The sequence below is a fragment of the Coregonus lavaretus genome, assembly GCF_964263955.1.
Source record: "Coregonus lavaretus genome assembly, chromosome: 12".
NCBI lineage: Eukaryota > Metazoa > Chordata > Actinopteri > Salmoniformes > Salmonidae > Coregonus > Coregonus lavaretus.
Window position 1 is genome coordinate 55582119 of NC_139999.1, and position 20518 is coordinate 55602636.

General features: G+C 40.9%; 1 protein-coding gene across 3 annotated transcripts; it reads right to left on the reverse strand.

The window, feature by feature from the left end:
• Positions 1-1032: 1032 nt before the first annotated feature.
• On the reverse strand, positions 1033-13266 carry ccndbp1 (cyclin D-type binding-protein 1). 3 transcript variants are annotated; one of them, XM_084173734.1, is made up of 12 exons: positions 13186-13266; positions 12079-12204; positions 11675-11734; positions 11450-11529; positions 10863-10944; positions 9364-9460; positions 7596-7669; positions 4345-4421; positions 3618-3871; positions 2659-2719; positions 2191-2237; positions 1033-1779 (listed from the first exon to the last, which is right to left on the reverse strand). In XM_084173734.1, exons 2-12 carry the CDS (start codon positions 12164-12166, stop codon positions 1671-1673), a joined length of 1029 nt encoding a protein of 342 aa, XP_084029860.1. In that variant the 5' UTR covers positions 12167-12204; positions 13186-13266; the 3' UTR covers positions 1033-1670. The 3 variants fall into 3 exon arrangements, with proteins under 3 accessions (XP_084029860.1, XP_084029861.1, XP_084029862.1); XM_084173735.1 differs by lacking the exon at positions 13186-13266 and adding an exon at positions 12498-12584; XM_084173736.1 differs by lacking the exon at positions 12079-12204.
• Positions 13267-20518: the final 7252 nt, after the last annotated feature.

Consider the following 20518-nt stretch of genomic DNA (forward strand, 5'->3'; position numbering starts at 1 on the left):
TCTGACGTTGTTTCAAAGGTGCAAATTCAGCATAGAGAAACCTTGTAAAAAAATAAGTAGAAAATTGGTTACCATGACAATCACGTGGTTGAAATTCTTACCCTCAAAACATTTTACGTTGATTACTTTTTTCAAATCCAATGTATTTTCCACATAGATTCTACGTCACAATACGTTGACAAATTACATTGAAACAATGTTGATTTAACCAGTTTGTGCCCAGTGGAATGTGACATTTCTCTGCGGTCTTTACGAACTAGGTTTCAGTTTGTCATAAAACCTAAATATCCATGTGTCCAGACTTGAATCCTGGATGTGGAATTCACCCAACTATTTAGCTCTTAATCTTGGAAACCCAGAACTAAAATCTCACGTAATTGCCTCAGATGCTTGATTCGGTTCTGGCGGGAGATGTATGAGAAGAGATACTAACGAGACTAGAGAAGTCTCCAACCCTCTAAACAGAAACGGTCAGCAAACGCCCCTCTTCCAAAAACTTTCTGCTTGAAATCCCTTCCCCCACTTTCAGCATCAGCACTACCTTTACCCAATCCTTATATGTCCAAATAACCAGTGACGGAAAACCAAAGCACCGGAACTACAGTTGCTCATTAGTTGTCATGTCCCAATCTTTTGACAGACTTTACAATACCATTTATGTCATCTGTCCATGAGAGATTATTGAGCTCTTGGCTAAACTAAAAAGGACATGCATTCATCCATGGGTTGGTCATGTGGTTAAAGCTTTGAGTTCTCATCTGTAATATTTTACACACAACCTTGTGTGTGTTTGTAGTTTAGAGGTCAAAAAATGTTTTGAGGTATAATATGCTCATAAAACCAGGGCATCGGGAACGTGTGCAGGTGCCCTTCACTCCAAAGAAGCTAGTGTTGAAATTAGACTGGCCAATTCAGGGATATTAAGGCAAGCTGCAATGTGGACGTCAAACCCTTTACCGGTGTCTACAGGCAGAGATCGTAAAGCCCTCGTGAAGAATAACTACCACTTCTGAAGAAGAAATGTAATCCTGCTCATGTTTGAGTGCAAGGCTGGGCGAGTTACTTTTATTTTGTATTTACATAGTGCCGGTCATTGAGATGTAATAAAAAAAAAATCAAATTTTATAGCATGGTCTTCATTACTGTTGATAGTCAAATTGTTGAACAATATTCTGCAAAAATTCAAATGATTAAAAAGTGGGCAGCAGAAGTACACAGAAATCGCTTTCCCTCAATGTATAATACTATAGTTTGACAGTGTAGAAATGCTATGAAAACAGAGGTATATGCAAACGGCATCTTCTTGTTATTGTTCTTTGTAAATTCAAGCCTGTTGATTAGAGAAAGCTTTCCAAACAGCAAAGCGTCTGGCTTTATGAGTCGTAAAGCCTAAATCCATCTATAAATATTTATACACTCATGAAACAAGATTTTTATGTTTTGCAAATGTTTGGCTTGCAGTAAAGTTGGTAATATGTCTGCTGTCTAAATGATGTATAGAGAGTGTGTACACAAGGGAGAAGTACACACACTTCTGTAACATTCAACAAAGTCCCAGTCCATTGAGCTCAGGCCCCCAGTCCTCTTCACACATGCGCACACCTTTCCTTTCTCCATAAACACGCACACCTTTGTCTCCATTCGCCTCACGCACACCCTCCACTCATCGTCTAGCTGGAGCCTTGAATCAGAGCTTTGATCTTCTGTAGGTTGTGATCCAGGGCCCCGTCCAGAAACTGCACCCAGTTCAGGTCTGCTTCTAAACACACGTGACTCGCCCTGAGGAGGAAGGAGGACGAGAGTGAGTGAGAGGGCTGTGTCACAGTACAGTACACTAAAAAGCTATCCTTTTCTTTATTCCCTCATTCATCCACCTATCAAATCCTCTCAGACTGGTCCCCTTGAAGAAAAACAAAAAGGAGGAAACTAATAATATTGAGACACGGAAAGAGTTTAAGTGAGCGGTGATGTAAGGAGCAACTTAAGTCATTATTTCTCTCATGAAGGTGTAATGGCTGGCTTCCTTCCTACAACCATGATGCAACAGAAACTAGCGGCTCTCGGTAGACTGTTGCTCCTCCGTTGCCACTGTACTGTCTGACAGAAGCCAGTTCTGCCAAGTGGATGATTCAGTAGCCAACAGGTGAAAGAAAACCTAACAGGTTGGTAAACCAGCCCTTCTGTACACACCTGATGATATCCAACACTTTCTTTAGCACCAAGGTCAGTTTACATGCCTGGAATGAAGACAGAGAGAGGGTGTGTCATTCCTAAGTGACTAGTAAGGCATGTCATAGAAATGTCATCTACATTCTATTTCTATGGGGCATGTACCAAAGGAAGCACGCCCAGTAGGAAGAAACATCATAAAAGTAAAATGTTGCTTTAACAATACAAGCCATCCCAAACATACTTCAGCAGCATGCAGTATGTATACAACATGCCAAGCTATCTGTCTCCTCTCCTATTGTGGTTCAACTACTTCAACAAAGCCTTTCAATAAGGAACACCTAATAGCAGTAACAAAGGACACATTTAAATATTGTCATTAATTTGGAGCCACCACTTCCAATTAAACAACACGCCTTTCGTCATGAGTGACATACAATCACTTAATTATACACACTGTCTATGACACAAATGATCCAAGCGCCTTACGTTTTGATCCACTCCTGAGTAATCCATGGGTGGGTAGAGACTGAGCGCCAGGTCATCAACACTGGAAGCACACAGAGAGAGTCAGTCAGAGGTCAACCCTATAAACAAGTGTTGGTTCCTGATTTAAGTGTATTGCAAAGATTACTAGATCTATCATATACTGTGACCTCGTCCCCAAGGTAAGGGTCTGGTGTGGACACTATATACTTTGGCTACTGAAGCACACGCATGAGAACAAACTATTCTCCTCGGTCATTACATGAGTGGAGCTGGCATTCAGTATCATTCTGTTTACTAATTGGTTTACTAAATCCCAACCGGGATTTCTGGAAAACCATGGAATTTTGGGAAAGTTACCGCCGCCCCACCCCTGCACAATATATCCTGCCTGCATAAGTGTGTGTGTGTCACGGTTTTAATAAGGTTAAGAGCAGGCGACATACAAACATAACTCTTTGTGGTGAGAGTAATTCAACCATTCTCTAATGGATTATTCATATGATAAGGGTGAATCAAATAGGCTAGGGGGAGAGTGCCCATGAAACGTTTTCATATTATCATCTACGGAACTTCTGAGTAGTGCATTAGACTAGAATTGTTGTCAAAGTGAAATATTCTATAAAGTATTTTTCAGTGAGTGCTTTTATGGCGTGTCAATGTATACTAGGTGTGAAGTTACAAGCTAGAAATTGCACTGTACACGATTTTGTCCTGTCACACCAATGGAATAGCTTTTACTAGCTGAGAGAAACACCCTTAGTAACACACCAAAGGATCAAAGGGCTGTTTTGATGACACCTTCAATATCCTCTGCCCAAGACCAAATCAACCCCCTAGCCTAGCCCCTACACCCTAATAAGCACTTGTGTATGCTTAACTGCCTTAACTTATCCATCCCTTTAAATGCATAGGCGAGGAAAGAGCTAGGAGTGGATTTGGAATCAACCATCCTCTTTTACCTGGGGCTGACCTCCTTGGCGATGTCGGCCAGGTCGTCCAGCTGCGCCACACACTCCGGCATGCTTACGTTGCCATTGGCCTTGACGGCGGACAACAGCTTCCTCAGGCAGGCGGCGGATGCTTTCATCAGGCCCTGGCAGGGCGCAATGAGCTGGCGGTCCTCCTCGGACCAGTACGTGTCCTGGTTGCCCCGCGCGTCCAGGTCCTCGTCATCCAGCACGTCACTGAATGGGTCCTGGCTCTCAGCCTGCGCCTAGGGGGAGAGAGAGGGGATTTGAGGATACAAACTAGTGCTACGTCCCAATTATTGTTCCTTCCTCCCAAAGTGTGCACTTGTTCACTTCCTTTCACTGATTTAAAAGGACATGACTGGTATAAGACATATATGGTGGAAACTCCCTCCTGCGTCCAGAAATCCAATGCTGTGTAGTGAACGAGTGTACACTTCAGGGGGGGGGGAAATTAGATATTATTGGGACACAGCCAAGCGAACATGAGAGGACAAGTGTAGGATACAAAAGGACACACGGAGACATTCGAGACGACATGGCAACGTAAGGTGACATGACATTTTCAGCTCAGTGAAAATGCTAATGTATTCATGGAAAACGTGTACAGCCATTTCTATCAAGTGAGCTACAACAACTTGAAAAAGGGTTATTTTCCTGAAGAAAATGTGGTGAGAAGTGAAATGATGCAATCGTCGGTGAAAGAGTAAAAGGGCACCTGTTCCATCTCCTCTATGGCATCCTTTACCACCCCGATATAGGACTCCAAGACCCCCAGCACTGCTGCCCGGTTATCTGCATGGACAAACACGACAGGCACAGACATGCTCTTATGGCCATATGTTCCGAAAACCAATCAATCAGATTGATTTATACAGCCCTTTCTACATCAGCAGTTGCATGCCTAACCATGTATATTTATGGCTCTGGGCCAGACATGATATACTATAGATGGTTTTTACACCAAAATACTGTACTAACATGGGAATGTACACAGTTGGTGATGATTGCTTTGGCATAGTTTTTCTTGTACATAAAACACTTGATTACTTGGGTGCCAATCAAAATGGATCATCCTTTTCTTACACAGCTTATCTTTTGGTCAGAAACATATGTTCTAGACTAGAGAATCAGCTTGTTGAGCCAAGTATTATGAAGTGTTTGGTTTTCGCCAGACATAATAGGACCCATCTCGCCCAAAAAGTGGACTCAAGTTTGCCAAAAAGCACCTGGATGATCATCAAGACTCTTGGAAGAATGGACAGATGAGTCAAAAGTATAACTTTTTGGACGACATGGGTCCCATTATGCCTTCCTAATACCAAACACTGCATTCCACAGTAAGAACCTTATACCAAAGGTCAAGCATGGTGGTGGTGGTGTGATGGTTTGGGGATGCTTTGCTGCCTCAGGACCTGGACGACTTGCGTTAATAGAAGGAACCATGAATTCTGCTCTGTATCAGAGAATTCTACAGGAGAATGTCCGACCATCCGTCTGTGAGCTGAAGCTGAAGCGCAGCTGGATCATGCAGCAAGACAATGATCCAAAACACACAATCAAGTCTACATGAAAATGGCTAAAAAGCAACACATTTGAAGTTTTGGAATGGCCTAGTCAAAATCCAGACCTAATCCCAATTGAGATGTTGTGCAGGACTTGAAACGAGAAGCTTGAAAACCCACAAATGTCACCGAGTTAAAGCAGTTCTGCATGGAAGAGTGGGCCAAAATTCCTCCACAGCGACGTGAGTGACTGATCAACAACTACAGGAAGCATTCGGTTGGAGTCATTGCAGCTAAAGGTGGCACAACCAGTTAGAGTGTAAGGGGGAAAATTACTTTTTCACACAGGGGCATTGGGTGTTACGTAACTTTGTTTATGAAATAATTGAAATAAGTACAGTGGGGGAATACAAGTATTTAGTCAGCCACCAATTGTGCAAGTTCTCCCACTTAAAAAGATGAGAGAGGCCTGTAATTTTCATCATAGGTACACGTCAACTATGACAGACAAAATGAGATTTTTTTTTCCTCCAGAAAATCACATTGTAGGATTTTTAATGAATTTATTTGCAAATTATGGTGGAAAATAAGTATTTGGTCAATAACAAAAGTTTCTCAATACTTTGTTATATACCCTTTGTTGGCAATGACACAGGTCAAACGTTTTCTGTAAGTCTTCACAAGGTTTTCACACACTGTTGCTGGTATTTTGGCCCATTCCTCCATGCAGATCTCCTCTAGAGCAGTGATGTTTTGGGGCTGTCGCTGGGCAACACAGACTTTCAACTCCCTCCAAAGATTTTCTATGGGGTTGAGATCTGGAGACTGGCTAGACCACTCCAGGACCTTGAAATGGTTCTTACGAAGCCACTCCTTCGTTGCCCGGGCGGTGTGTTTGGGATCATTGTCATGCTGAAAGACCCAGCCACGTTTCATCTTCAATGCCCTTGCTGATGGAAGGAGGTTTTCCTACAGACAATTTGTCTGTCATAGTTGACGTGTACCTATGATGAAAATTACAGGCCTCTCTCATCTTTTTAAGTGGGAGAACTTGCACAATTGGTGGCTGACTAAATACTTTTCCCCCCCACTGTATTTAATTGTTGTGTTATTTGTTCCCTTAATCTAATATTAGGTTTTGGTTGAAGATCTGATAACATTCAGTATCAAAAACATGCAAAAGTTGAGAAAATTAGAAACTTTTTCACAGCAACGAATACTTATAAATGCCTCATGAGCTTTGATCAACTGTCGTACCCAATCAGAACCCAAAATATAAGCTTGTTTGTCTCCAATGTTTGTAAACAACGTAAATGTAAACAAACACTGTATAGCCTCAAAACATGGTTACAACTATAATTTTGATATCACGGATGGTCAGTCCTTCCTTCCATAGCTCTGTCTATGGAGAGGTGTTCAATTTCTCCAGGCCCATCCCTCAGCTTTTTATTAAAACAGAAGCAGGGTGGCCGCTTTGTTATTCTTACAATTAAGGATTTAACAGAGCCCTATACTACGAATGTAAGTTGAGGAGTTAGCGAGGTAACTTTAGTCAACTCTGAGTTCAACTTGGGATAACCGGTACCACGAAATTGGCTCACCTTTTATCCAGGTACATTTCTATGGTAACGAATCCTTCAGATCTAACCTACTCCGGGGCAGGCTAACTCAGGGCTAACTACATTTATCCTGAATGAAGTGTCTGAGGCGCAAGATGAGGACCAATGAAATCAGATTCCCTCCCTCTCGCAAAGATTGCGTCATCATCCACTTGATTTGAGGAAGACTGATTAAATATGTATTAATCAAATGTGTTTTTGTGTGTTAAAAAATAGTAATGTTCAAATACCTACCACATTACACATTTAGTAATGACAAACGCATTGGAAACTTCACACACAGAAAAACATTTGTATGATTTAATGAAATTATTAAGTGGAGAAGAAAGCTGCTCGTGCATTGATAACCACACCAAAGTAATAAAAATAAAGACGGCACTTCTAAAAGTAAATTTCACACGATAGCCTGCTGAATTTGCAAGACTTTGTGATTGATGTTTCAGCATCGTCTTACTGAAGAGTTCGCCGTTTGACTAGCCAGGTGTGACATGCACACGCAGTTACAAGGCTGCTAGAGTTAGCGGCAGGCAGACGAGCAATATCCACTGTCATAGTACGTATGAAGCCTGAGCAGGAATGGAAGCTAACTGAAGCTGGCTATCTTTAAAAACCCTGAGTAGATATAGCTTGCTTCGTAGTATACCTTTCTGGACATGGAGGCTCAGGGCTGCGTTCAGCAGGGCAAACCGTTGTGGAACGTTCAGATAGAAATATGTTGTGTGAAGTCGTGTCTATCTGACATGTACAGTAAGCAATCATGCCAGCTCTATTCATGGCGTTTCTATCTGCAACGTTCAGTATGTTACACCATGCTGAACTAGATGGATTCTGTAAAGTTTACTCACCTCTTGGTAAGTGTGCAAACTGGTCACACGCTGACCATACCCCACCCGTAGATTGGAGCTGTTCCTGTGATAAACTAAATAATAAAAAAGCTTTAGTAAGTATTGTAGGTCCTTCATTAAAACGGTATAATTCTACTATGTCCAACAGACACTAGCTAGGTTTCCATCCAATTGGCGACAGATTTTCATGCGAAAATTCTAATATATGCATTAAAACAATACGCACATTTTCCCACCAGAGATGTTTCCATGAAATTGACTTGTGCGGATTAAAGGCTGTGCGTGATGACGTAGTGCACATACTAATAACTTTACGGTTAAATTCCCATGTACCGAATAAAAAAATACAAGTTAAGATGGGTTTCAATCGCATTTTCAACTCTACCGATGGTTTTGTCACAAACTGTTGCGTTATATAGCAAATGTGCCCACTCGAGTCTTTGCACGTGCGCTCTAGCCAACAGATACAGTGCAGGTAGGCTAGCCTACATGATGATGCTATTAAGAGCGAGATTTCTATTTGTCAAATGACAGCCAAGCATCGATCATCATGTCACCAGAACAGGACCCTCGATATGTATTGGAAAGGAGCATCAAGCTCGTCGCTGTGCACTTTCACCACCCTGTGAAGTTCATAACTTATTTAATCTGTTGCCTAATAAACCACATGCTTTCCCGAGTCGTAGTGGGAAGACCACACAACATATCATCGCGTGACTCCAAGTTTACTTCGATATGATCAGTATTTGCACATAAATGGTGTTTCCACCACCATTTCTCACATAATAAATTTTACTGACACAAAAAGATCCCACCATGTCGAACAAACAAATTGTCTTTCGGCATTTATGAAATTGTACCGACATTTCCTTTTTCCATCAGCCCGGCCACATTAAATGTTTGGATGGAAACCTGGTTACTGGTATAGTTGACATGCTAAAGGCGAAGTTCACCCAAAAAACAAAATTGGCCACTTTTCCTAATGTTGTACTGTCTACATCAGTGGTCACCAACCGGTCAATCGTGATCGACTGGTCGATCTTCAAGGCATTCCTAGTCGATCACCAAACATTTATATAGAAAAGCCAATGATAAAGGCTTGCGCAAAATTTGTATTTTTGTGTTGTGTTGCACTGTTGGTGGTAGGCACACTTGATTCAGAAGCTCGAGGAATATTTCACTTTCTCTGGTCATAGGAACAACATGAATTTGTGCATGAGGCAGATGCAGAGCGACTCGAGTTTTGCCATCAGGTGGACGACTGTGTCCCCTCTCTCTGGTCAGTTTCACCGGAGGAAAGGAAGGAGAGAGCAGGGACTGTGAGCAGCAAACCCTCTGCTGCTCTATCCCTCCCTCCGCGGATACTAATGCCTTGTTCAAAACAAATGGGAACTCGGAACTCAGAAATATCTGACTTCCGACTTCAGTGCATTCAACACAACTGGGAACTCTGAAAAAAACTAGATCCGACTGGGAAAAATCTTTTGAACGGTCATCCAACTCGGAATTCCAAGTCGGAAACTCTGGGATCTTTCTAGAGCTCCGACTTTCCGACCTGAAGATCATGGACGTCATGATTTGACGTCGTTCCCCCCCCTAAATGACTCTGTTTAATTCCAAACTCCTGCATTCCAAATGTAGGCAATAACAAATCCTGCACAGTAAATAGCTATGTGAAGACGTTTTAGTTGGAATTCTAACTAATAACTAGCCTTAACATTGTAATGCATATCAAAGTAGCCTGTTTCAAAGCTGTGGGCAGTGCTACCTCTGTAGTGGGGAACTGACGATGACGTCCACCAGTTGCACAATGCCATCTAGCACCTCAGCTGTGGCATCTCTCACCAGTCTCCTCAATGTGATACCTACACAAGGAGTAGGAGAGAAGTGAAAGACAACTATCTTCCGTAGAGTTAATCATGGGTAGCAACAACAACAAAACCTGACTGAAAGTTAAGTCGATCTCAGATCTAAAATAGAACTTGCAACTCCAGAAATGAGCCCAATTACATATTGGTAAACATTATGTTAACATTTTAACATATTGGACCACGTCTATATTATCAGATGTGTCACTAGCAATAAGCACTATGAGCTATAGCCCAACTGATGCAGCATAGTGGCTATAAATACATAGGCTGAAGAATGGGGTTTGTCCATCTGCATTTACCCCATTGGACACAACATCCTGATTATTATTATTCACTAAGATTATTATTATTTTTTTTTATATATAAAGCATTTCATTGCCCTTGTAAGATGCCACTGCCCCTTTATTAAGAGCTCTGTTGCGCAGCTGTGCCCAATCCATGCTTGTAACATCGTTTTTTTTTTTGATGCCACACGCAATTGTAGGAGTAGGGGAAAAAAAACGTGGTACATTTTACATTTACATTTTATTCATTTAGCAGACGCTCTTATCCAGAGCGACTTACAGGAGCAATTAGGGTTAAGTGCCTTGCTCAAGGGCACATCGACAGATTTTTCACCTAGTCGGCTCGGGGATTAGAACCAGCGACCTTTCGGTTACTGGCACAACGCTCTTAACCACTAAGCTACCTGCCGCCCCGTGGTAGCAATGGAATGCTTGGATCCCTCTTTTTTAACAAAGTCAAAAGCTGCTTTCAAAAGCCTGTTTCCTGCGATTGCATTACGAATTGTTGTGCATTGACTGCTTGTCAAAATACATGTTTCCCTCCCTATGGCTCTCGCAACTTGAATGCGCCTCAAACTGAATATTTATCTTGCATAGAACACACAAGCCGACTAGGTAAAAAGGTAAACTATTCTATTATGGGGTTGGCTGTTTTTGTTTTAATAACATTACATGGCAAAAATAGTACCACTGGAAAGTTCCATCCTGAGTGATAAAGTATAGGGTTTGAATGACTTTGCCAGCAGCTACAGTAGGCTACACAACACTGTTTGAGTTGAGGTCCGCGGTGGTGTGCGTTATAGACTATTTAATTCCCTTCATCTGAACATCAGTGTCAGCAACAATCATGCATGTCAGTTCAGTGCACACAGCGTAATAGAGAAAATACAATATTGGAGAATACATTTGGGAATTTATTTCGTAGAACAGACATGATTCTGTCATCTTCAGCCACCACACTGCATATTATGTTGACTTCAAGCAATCTGAGTATTTCCTTATTGATCAGGGTAATAATTCCAACAACTAGGCCTATATAGCCCTCCAATATCTATATATCCCTCCAATATCAGTCCTACATGCAGACACTTTCTGCATTTACTGTAGCTTACCATGGCTTTTGGGCAACCAGTAATAGACAGTGGATAGTGCCAATACGCTCTTCTGGATGGATTCAGCAAGCTTCTCACCATCCTGATGAGGCGGAAGAAGTGTAAACATTTACTAATGACAAAATGTTTACTAGCATTATGGTTATAACACAATTAAAGTTGAACTTCAATCCCATGTTTTAGAGATGATGGGGAATACAGCAGCAAAGTGTAAGAAGGGTTGAGGGGGATTGGTTAATGTTGCAGACTTTCAGCTTTGGGATTTGTTTGACGTGTTTTAATCTACAGTTTGAGGCATGGACCACCACGATTGGGAGACTGCCTGTCGTGGTCTTCCATGCCTGACTGCAGTGTCTGTCTGCATTCCCCCCCTGCATTCCCCCCCATCGCTGGTGGCAGCTTCCCAGTAGTTTGGGTCAATATTTTGGCCCAATAATTATGGATGAGCCTAATTCTACCAAGCATATGGATTTATATCATCTACCACACAGTGTCTATGAGGGATGATGACAATTGTTGTACCCTTGAGTAACAGTCACTGAGGTGAACCATATTTTCTAGCTAAACATTTGTAAACTCAGTTTTACCTCTTGTGTTGGCAGGGGAGGCTTAGAGAAGGCAAGGCTGAGTTTAGTGGCTTCCTGTGAGGCTGCTTTCACTGCTTGAGCTGGGGATTGGAGGGTTAGCGTTATTCACTGCTTTTTTTATTTATCACTGAAGCCTTAGAAAGAAGACCAAAGGAAATACTTAAGGAAATGTCAGCGCAATGGAGTCACACATCCTGCTGTGTGTTAAAGAAAGCAAAACTCAACTCAGCGTATCCCAAAAGTTTGACAGGTTGAACATCCCACTGGACTCGTTGGACTCCCCATCTGAAGACAAATATAAACAAATAACGTTACAACAATTTCTGAATATGCTAATTAGCTATCTACATAGATAATTAATTGTAGCTTAAGCTACCATGAGCTAGCTAGGAAGACTTGATATGCTAAAACACAACACCCTACACTTATTAAGCTCCCTCAGAAGGCACGCCATGTCAACTATCTGCATCAAAACAGTGTTGCTGACCGCTAACGTTAGCTAGCTAGGCTCCTAGCTACCACCATATTGCTAGCTAACAACAGCTATTACATGGCTCTGGATTGAAGCAAGCTATCTAAATGGTAAACGTATCAATACAAAAAGCTGGTAACAACATTCACATAGTTACCTTTTACTCGGTCTCGAACACACTGGACCGAGTTCAGGACATTTCGTAAAGGGACTGATACGTCCGCACAAGAATTATCAGCACTCATGGCACCATGTACACACGCGCGGAACGCACAACTTCATGCTATTGTGGAACAATTATTAGTTGGACATTTTTTGTCATGGCAGTCGGAAGAAAATAAGTGCACACCATCATAGCTCGGTTTCTGACGCCACCTTGGGACAGTCTCATGTTACTGCAATCAGATTAGTTTATTTCACTAACAGTAGACCTACAAATTAATTCAGATTTGCCTAATTTCTCTGAAGTTCTGTCAATTCAAAAACACATGGTGGTGCTCCAATAAACATTCTGATGAACCAGATAACAAAACGTCATTCAAATTAACAGTTGTGTCAAAGATGTTTATAACTAACCCAAGAGAGACCATGGCCTTCTCGTTTCCAATTGGAGCAAATTAATCATGGTGGGCAGAACAAGCAAGGAGGCACTTGCTAGCGAGATCCTATTGGCGCGTTCTAGCATGTATTTTGATCTTTCGTTTGGACAACGCCTACTCTCTGAAGTGGGTCTGTGCAATAACTAAATTCGCCCTTGCACTCCTTCCAGTGGTGGAAAAAAGTACCCAATTGTCATTCTTGAGTAAAAGTAAAAGATACCTTAATAGAAAATGACTCAAGTAAAAGTGAAAGTCACCCAGTAAAAGTCTAAAAGTATTTGGTGTTAAATATACTTAAGTATTTTTTACTCAATTTTTTTTACTTAACACTTAATTTTCTTAAAACTGCATTGCTGGTTGAGGGCTTGTAAGAAGCATTTCACTGTAAGGTCTACACCTGTTGTATTCGCCGCATGTGGCAAATATATTTTGATTTGATTTGAACATGTGCAAATCGTTGTGGAGATCTGTTGCAGCTCAAGTCGACTACAAAATCCACAATGCAATGCTCTCTCTATGGTCTGGCTTGCTAGCTAGCTAGCAAACGTAGCTATACACAACAATACCAAAGTCAATAACAGCATGTGAAGTAGCTAGTTAGCTGTAAAATAGCCTAAACAAACGGCACTATCAATTTAGGAGTCTACAATATCACCATGTTCAACCTGCAGTGCTGATCGATGTGCCTCATAGAGTGGAGTCTGGCATTCGTAACGGCACCATGCAATGCACTCTGGACTGAAGAGGCAGACAAATAGGAGTCGTATTCCTATTAACGTCCAGTGTAATGCTACGTCATACCGGCCGAATTTCTGCCTGCTTGAACATCAATATCTCAGATGCACATGAAAACATGAATTGACCAGTGGCGATCCGTCATTCATGGCAGGTTTTGAGCCCCACATTTTTGGCAAAAATGTTATTTTGGCATTAATACGTGACACATATCAGTTTGCAAACAATGTAAACAAATATTTATAATTGAGTAAATAAAGCTGCATACAAACATGGTCTCTTTTTTGTTTTCTTGAGTAAGGCAGCTACAAAATGCAGGTGTTTCAGCCTAGCTCAGTGCTTTCTGTGGTGGTGGGGCAAGCTAGCAGAAAATAGGAGCATTGCCCCGTGATTGGCTCAGTGTTCTGTCACTCATTGGGACACTACTTCACCGCCAAGTCTATGTCCTTAGTAAGGGTAGACATAAACAATTCTAGCCCTTTGGGTCCTGCCATAGAGTTACATTAGAAGTGCCCTTCCAAGAAGTCTCAAGGTCATTGGCCACAGATAAAATGACGTCAAATCATGTTATATGTACAGTAGCTTTGATTGGACTGATCATGTCAACATCTTACTTTCAAAATCTTAGCTAGCAGTCATCATCATGAATCAAGTCGACAATCTACTGGCAAATCCTGTTTAATCCTTGTCATATGAAGAGAAATAATGAAGAGAAATTATAGATAAAACATATCGGTGCTCATCGGCCATTGTACATAAACAAGTTGGAAATCGCAAATTCAACAATGAGTGGTTTGGAAGGAATCGTGACAGTGGCTAACTGCAAGCATTGCAAAGCAATCACTAGCCTGCTATTCAGTGGAGTGTCTGTGTCCCAAATCTGGGATTAAAAGGGCTCTTTTCCAATTTTAAAATGATAAACATTCAACATTGGCCATGCTGTCAATGAAGCATGATATGTGCCGCGCTCAAAACAACTGTTAACTCGGAACTGCGAAAACTTGACTTCCAGTGAGTTCAAGACAACTGTCATCAACTCGGAATTGTAAATCCAGCCTCTTTCTTTGATGACAACATTTGCCCACGAAGAACCGCCGCGTCACCTTCCTGTTCAAGTGAGCATAGCACAACAACGTGAGTCCAAAAATGTATTGTATGCTGCTGCATAAATAATGTAATATGCCAGGGAGATATGTATACTGTAGCTAAGAAAGTAATACTAAGTGTATGTTGTGTAGTAAGCTGTTAGTAGCCCATGTGCCTCACCCTAATTTGGTCTATTTTCACCTACTGTTTTGACTTGGTGGTGCACATGTAGCCTATAGCCTGTTTTAGAGAAATGTAATCATTGAATATTGTAAGAGCTTTCATTGTCTGCTTATATGCCCCCTTTATTTATCCTATGGTTCTGACTTGCTGTACAGGGAGAACACTGTAAGAATGGCCAATGTTCTGAATTATGTCACTGTACATTTCAAAAGTGCTGAACAAATAGTTATATTGACTACGTCCGTCGTAGCTCGCTCATTGTCTTAATCAAAATTACGGATTGCCTCTTATCCACTTGTCGTCCCCTTATGCCATAGTTTGTACATCTCAATTGTCAGTAGAAACCACATTTGTTTAAGCAAGTCAGCCATATCAGCTATGTTTTTTTTTAAAGGCAGTAAATGAGGCTGAATGAACTGTTTCGCTGCCAGACCAGGCTGCGCTGATAGCCAGGTGTAGCAGAGGTAAGGTGTTGGGACTGCTGTTGGGACTCTGCTGTTGGGACAGCTTTATGTAGGCCCTAACAGTTTGTGGGCACCGTTTGTCACCGTTATAGTGCAATTAATGTATTGTTTAGTGTTGTGTTGTGTATTGGCTTTGCTGGCATGCATCCCTTTTTTTTTTATTTTTTGCCTCACCAAGATTGACATGCTAAAATCGACACAGGAATTGACCCAGGGAATCGATAGAACATTTCTCAGAGATGCACAAAAACAATAACATTCAAAATTGGTGAATCTTTACTTTAAGTATCAAATTCCTTATATTAAGCAAACCAGACAGCACCATTTTCTTGTTTTTTAAAATTTACGGATAGCCAGGGGCACACGCCAACACTCAGACATTTATAAACGAAGCATGTGTGTTTAGTGAGTCCATCAGATCAGAGGCAGTACAGAAGGCCAGGGATGTTCTCATGATAAGTGCGTGAATTGGATCCCTTTTCTGTCCTGCTAAGCATTCAAAATGTAATGACTACTTTTGGGTGTCAGGGAAAGTGTATGGAGTAAAAAATACATTATTTTCTTTAGGAATGTAGGGAAGTAAAAGTAGTCAAAAATATAAATAGTAAAGTAAAGTAAGATACCCCACAAAAAACGACTTAAGTAGTACTTTAAAGTATCTTACTTAAGTACTTTACACCACTGACTCCTTCTAAACAACACCATTTTTAGAAACTCTGTTCGTAACAGATTCTAGTTTGGGGAACAGGAAACTGTATTGAGATCAACATTTTCATCTATGAAAAAATGTGCAGAATGTCAGCCAAAATCCATCTCGCTCCATCTTCTCCCACTGCCGGCCAGTGGGATTTCTCTCATCACCATATTTGGTGGTGAGTGGAAATGCCAACCCGATGCTTCAGATGTATACATCTGGTGAAACATCTTGCTCATTGTTCTATCTGTGGTTGTGTCTTTCAGGAGTTGTACCTGAAGCCTCATGAAGACCTTTTTACTTTTTATTTTACTTTTATCAGGCATCATGGGCAATTAAACATACAATGATGTAGTAAAAAGAGAGAGTTTTACTTTTGACAATTGAAATCACTTAGGCTATTTGAAAATAGTTGAATATTATATTCATGCTATCGTAATGGCTTGCATGTACTGTTCACACGCTGCACACTATCAACCTTCATCATTCACTTTCCACACCATTAATCATCACAATACAACACTATCAAGTATGTCTCCTTTCTGTATTTGTAAATATAGAGAAGTAATATTATTCGTTTCCCAGTCTTTTAGTGTCCACAATGCTATGGCCGAGACTAAGAGTGAACTTGGGATAACCAGAGGCGATGGATTTGTGAGTTGCAAAGGCCAGACCTATGTCATCGTTGACACTAGGCACTTTGACTCCGGCCTTCTATCAAAGGGCCTGTTTGCGGTGCACTTCCGTGACGTACATGCTAAATACCTCCCTTCTGTACGGTTACACAAACCCAAACTCTCACGTCAAAGAAACGTGTTTGAATAGCGAAACACCCTCAAGGTGTTTTTTAGACTATGGAACAAAGAGATAATAGACTCAGAGGACAGTTCATGTTTACTGCTGCGCTTCAAATTCAAGCCCATATACCTATCCTCCTGGATATCTTCACTTTGCAGAGTCCATAACGTTCTTCAACCATAAACTTTAGGAGGAAAATCATTTACTGAGATGATAAGGATAACATATACTTTATGTAATAAACAAGTAACTAAAAGCACTGCATTGAATACTATTGGACGTTCCTCTGCAATATGTTTGTTCCTGTTGTAATGACAAAGTTGATGGTAATTGAGAGAAAAAGTTAGATTTTTAAAATGTGAATTTAGTATCGGTTTGTAAAGAGAGGATCAATCAGTCAAGAGATAATTTGTTTATTTGATATATGTTATGTTGTAGGCCTATGTCACGCTCGTTTACAGATGGGTCAGACCAAGGCGCAGCGTGATTTGCATACATGTTTATTTGACTATTAAACACAATGACAAAACAAGTCCAAGGTACACAAACAACATACCTAACACGGAACAAGATCCCACAACTCAATAGTGCCAATAGGCTGCCTAAGGATGGTCCCCAATCAGAGACAACGAGCGACAGCTGCCTCTGATTGGGAACCACACCGGCCAACATAGAAATACACATACTAGAATATAACCATAGAAAATACAACATAGAAAATCACACCCTGACTCAACAAATAAGAGTCCCCAGAGTCAGGGCGTGACAGCCTACTTGATTTACACAGTACAGCGTATTGCTAGTGTGGTTGTGTATGGGTCCCTCTTACTTTTAAACAAAAAAGTGTACTTTTTGGTCATGTTACAATCCACAGTAAAAATGTTGACACCTAAAAAGAAGAAGAAAACTAGCACACAAACAATACATAACCGCCACCCCACCACTAAACTTGCTGACTGTTTGCAAGAATTAGATAACTTCTCAGTAGTTGTTGAGCAAGGTAGTCATGAAACCCATCTGGTTATCCTCTTAAGGATCTGACCCTTTTTTCAATTTCTGCCTAAAATGACATTCCCAAATCTAACTGCCTGTAGCTCAGGACCTGAAGCAAGGATATGCATATTCTTGATACCATTTGAAAGGAAACACTTTGGAGTTGAAATGTGAAATTAATGTAGGAGAATATAACACATTAGATCTGGTAAAATATAATAGAAACAAAAAAACATGCGTTCTCTATCTATTTTTTTGTCCCCATCATCTTTGAAATGCAAGAGAAAGGCCACAATATCATATTGCAGATTAGGCGCAATTTAGCAGTGTGTGTGCAAAGTTTCAGATTGATCCAGTGAAGCATTGCAATACTGGACTATTTTGTATCAAGTCTGCCCAAATGTGCCGAATTGGTCAATTGATACATTTTCAAGTACATAACTATAGAGAACATACAAAAATGATATGGTAATACAAAATGTAAGTTTACACACTCCCAGGAATGTCATACATGATGGATCATTAGCTTATACACTAACTTTCACACATCTAGATGGCTGGGCGGGATGGGTGTGGAGCCAGAGACAGCAGGGGTTCAAAGTGTAGAACCCAGTTCCTACATTTGAATATAAAAATGGATTTTATCAAACAAAACTATGCTACATTTTATCTCTGGGACCCTTAGGATGACAAATCAGAGCAAGATTACTGAATGTAAGTACATTATTTACCTTCAGAGGTGAATGTATCAAACCAGTTGCCGTGATACATTTTTTGTTGTTGTGCACTCTCCTCAAACAATAGCATGGTATTTTTTCACTGTAATAGCTACAGTAAATTTGACAGTGCAGTTAGATGAACAAGAATGTAAGCTTTCTGCCCACATAAGACATGTCTATGTCCTGGAAAGTTTGCTGTTACTTACAACAATCATGCTAATCACATTAGCGCACGTTAGCACTACCGTACCGTATACAGGACACCGATCCCGTAGAGGTTAACTTGTCAGCTGTTTATGTACTTTCTGTAACATTGTAACAAGGATGTGTAAGGCAATGTCCCTTTCCGACTGATAACAATGAGGTTTCTTGTTTTTAGCGTAGCCTATTTTCTTGTTTGCACGGCATTGTGAGTTTGAAATAAGTATGTCGCTTTTTATGTTTATTCATCTGATATAAACAGTCAGATAACTGTTCATGGCAATCTAATGTGAACATGTACATGTAGTGGAGCAGCTGAGATGAAATTTCTAGAACAATTGTTCGTTTTGTGATAAAAGCACCAAATTTGGCAGATGTAGATTTATGTGTCCTGAAAAAATTTAGATATCGGGCCATCACAGATTTGGCTCATGGAGGGTGTGGCCATCGTACAAAATAAAGGTAGAACAAAATAAATAAACGTTTAATAAAATGAACACTTCCAGGAAGGAGCAGCATTACCCTTGATGCACATGACTGAAATGAGCATTACATTATCTGGCAACAGCTCTGGTGGACATTCCTGCAAAAGTTGATTTATCGGTGGCATTGTGTAACAAAACTGCACATTTTAGAGTGGCCTTTTATTGTCCCCAGCACAAGGTGCACCCATGTTGTGATCATGCTGTTTAATCAGCTTCTTGATATGCCACACCTGTAAAGTGGATGGATTATCTTGGGAAAGGAGAAATGCTCACTAACAGGGATGTAAACAAATGTGTGCACAACATTTGAGAGAAATAAGCTTTTTGTGCGTATGGAAAATGTTTTATTTCAGCTCATGAAACTTGACACCAACACTTTACGTTTATATTGTTGTTCAGTGTAATTTAATAAACAATTAAACAATGGACAAATTAATACCAGCATCGTTTTTTGAATGTACTGTCATTATATGCAAACATAGTTTGGAAACATGCACTAGTGGCCAGGGAGGAATCTCTTTGTTTGAATGATGGCCCATGTCAACTCTGGCTGACAATACAATACTTTGTCCTTTACTTACAGTGAACAACAGAAATGTGTCTTCTTCTCCATTCTCAACCCCCCAAACATAGAGTTGAGACGAGCACAGGTTAAAGCTGCATGCAACGCCCCTGGATGGAGAGCATGTTGTGGGGTTAAGGGCCTAAGGGTAGAGGAATATTTTGAGGATGTGAACCCAGCAGCCCTCAGATCAATTCCGCCAATGTTTTTTCCAGTGCCCGGCCCGGGATTCAAACCGTACCCCTTTCAGCCACAGGTCCAATGCCTTAGCCACTGGACTACCTGCTTGACTGGTTCCAGAGAAGAAGAAAAAATGAGCAGAAATAAGCATGCTATGCAGACATTGGTTAATTTACATATATAAATAGAACACACATATATATATATATATTTTTTTTGTATATGTTCTATTTATATCTGTAAATTAACCAATGATATCAAGCCACACCCGGCCATGATTACAGACACCTGTGTGTCCTTTGAAACTATATAAACTAGTGACATTATACCCTGTTTGTCATTATACCCTGATGAAGACAGCTTGTCTGTCGAAACGTCAGTTACTAGGTTATTAAATTATTGCATCTGAGCTCCTAGAGTGTGCGGCTCGCCTTTTCTTTTTCAAAAGTATGTAGACACCTGCTCGTCAACATCTCATTCCAAAATCATGGGCATTAATATGGAGTTGGTCCCCACTTTGCTGCTATAACAGCCTCCACTCCTCTGGGAAGACTTTCCACTAGACGTTGGAACATTGCTGCAGGGATTTGCTTCCATTCATCCACAAGAGTATTAGTGAGGTTGGGCACTGATGTTGGGCGATTAGGCCTGGCTCACAGTCGGCGTTCCAATTCATCCCAAAGGTGTTCAACGGGGTTGAGGTCAGGGCTCTGTGCAGGCCAGTCAAGTTCTTCCACGCCGATCTCGACAAACCATTTCGATATGGACCTCGCTTTTTGCACAGGGGCATTGTCATGCTGAAACAGGAAAGGGCCTTCCCCAAACTGTTGCTACAAAGTTGGAAGCACAGAATTGTCAAGGATGTAATTGTGTGCCTTAGCATTAAGATTTCCCTTCA

Bases quoted from the DNA above. Each gene is read 5' to 3' on its own strand.
- ccndbp1 (XM_084173734.1), bottom strand. From the start codon at position 12,166: ATGAGTGCTGATAATTCTTGTGCGGACGTATCAGTCCCTTTACGAAAT. The intron at 10,945-11,449 runs GTAAAACTGAGT...CCGCCTCATCAG, and splicing joins CTCCCCTGCCAACACAAGAG to GATGGTGAGAAGCTTGCTGA. The intron at 1,780-2,190 runs GTGTGTACAGAA...CTTCCTCCTCAG, and splicing joins AAAGTGTTGGATATCATCAG to GGCGAGTCACGTGTGTTTAG.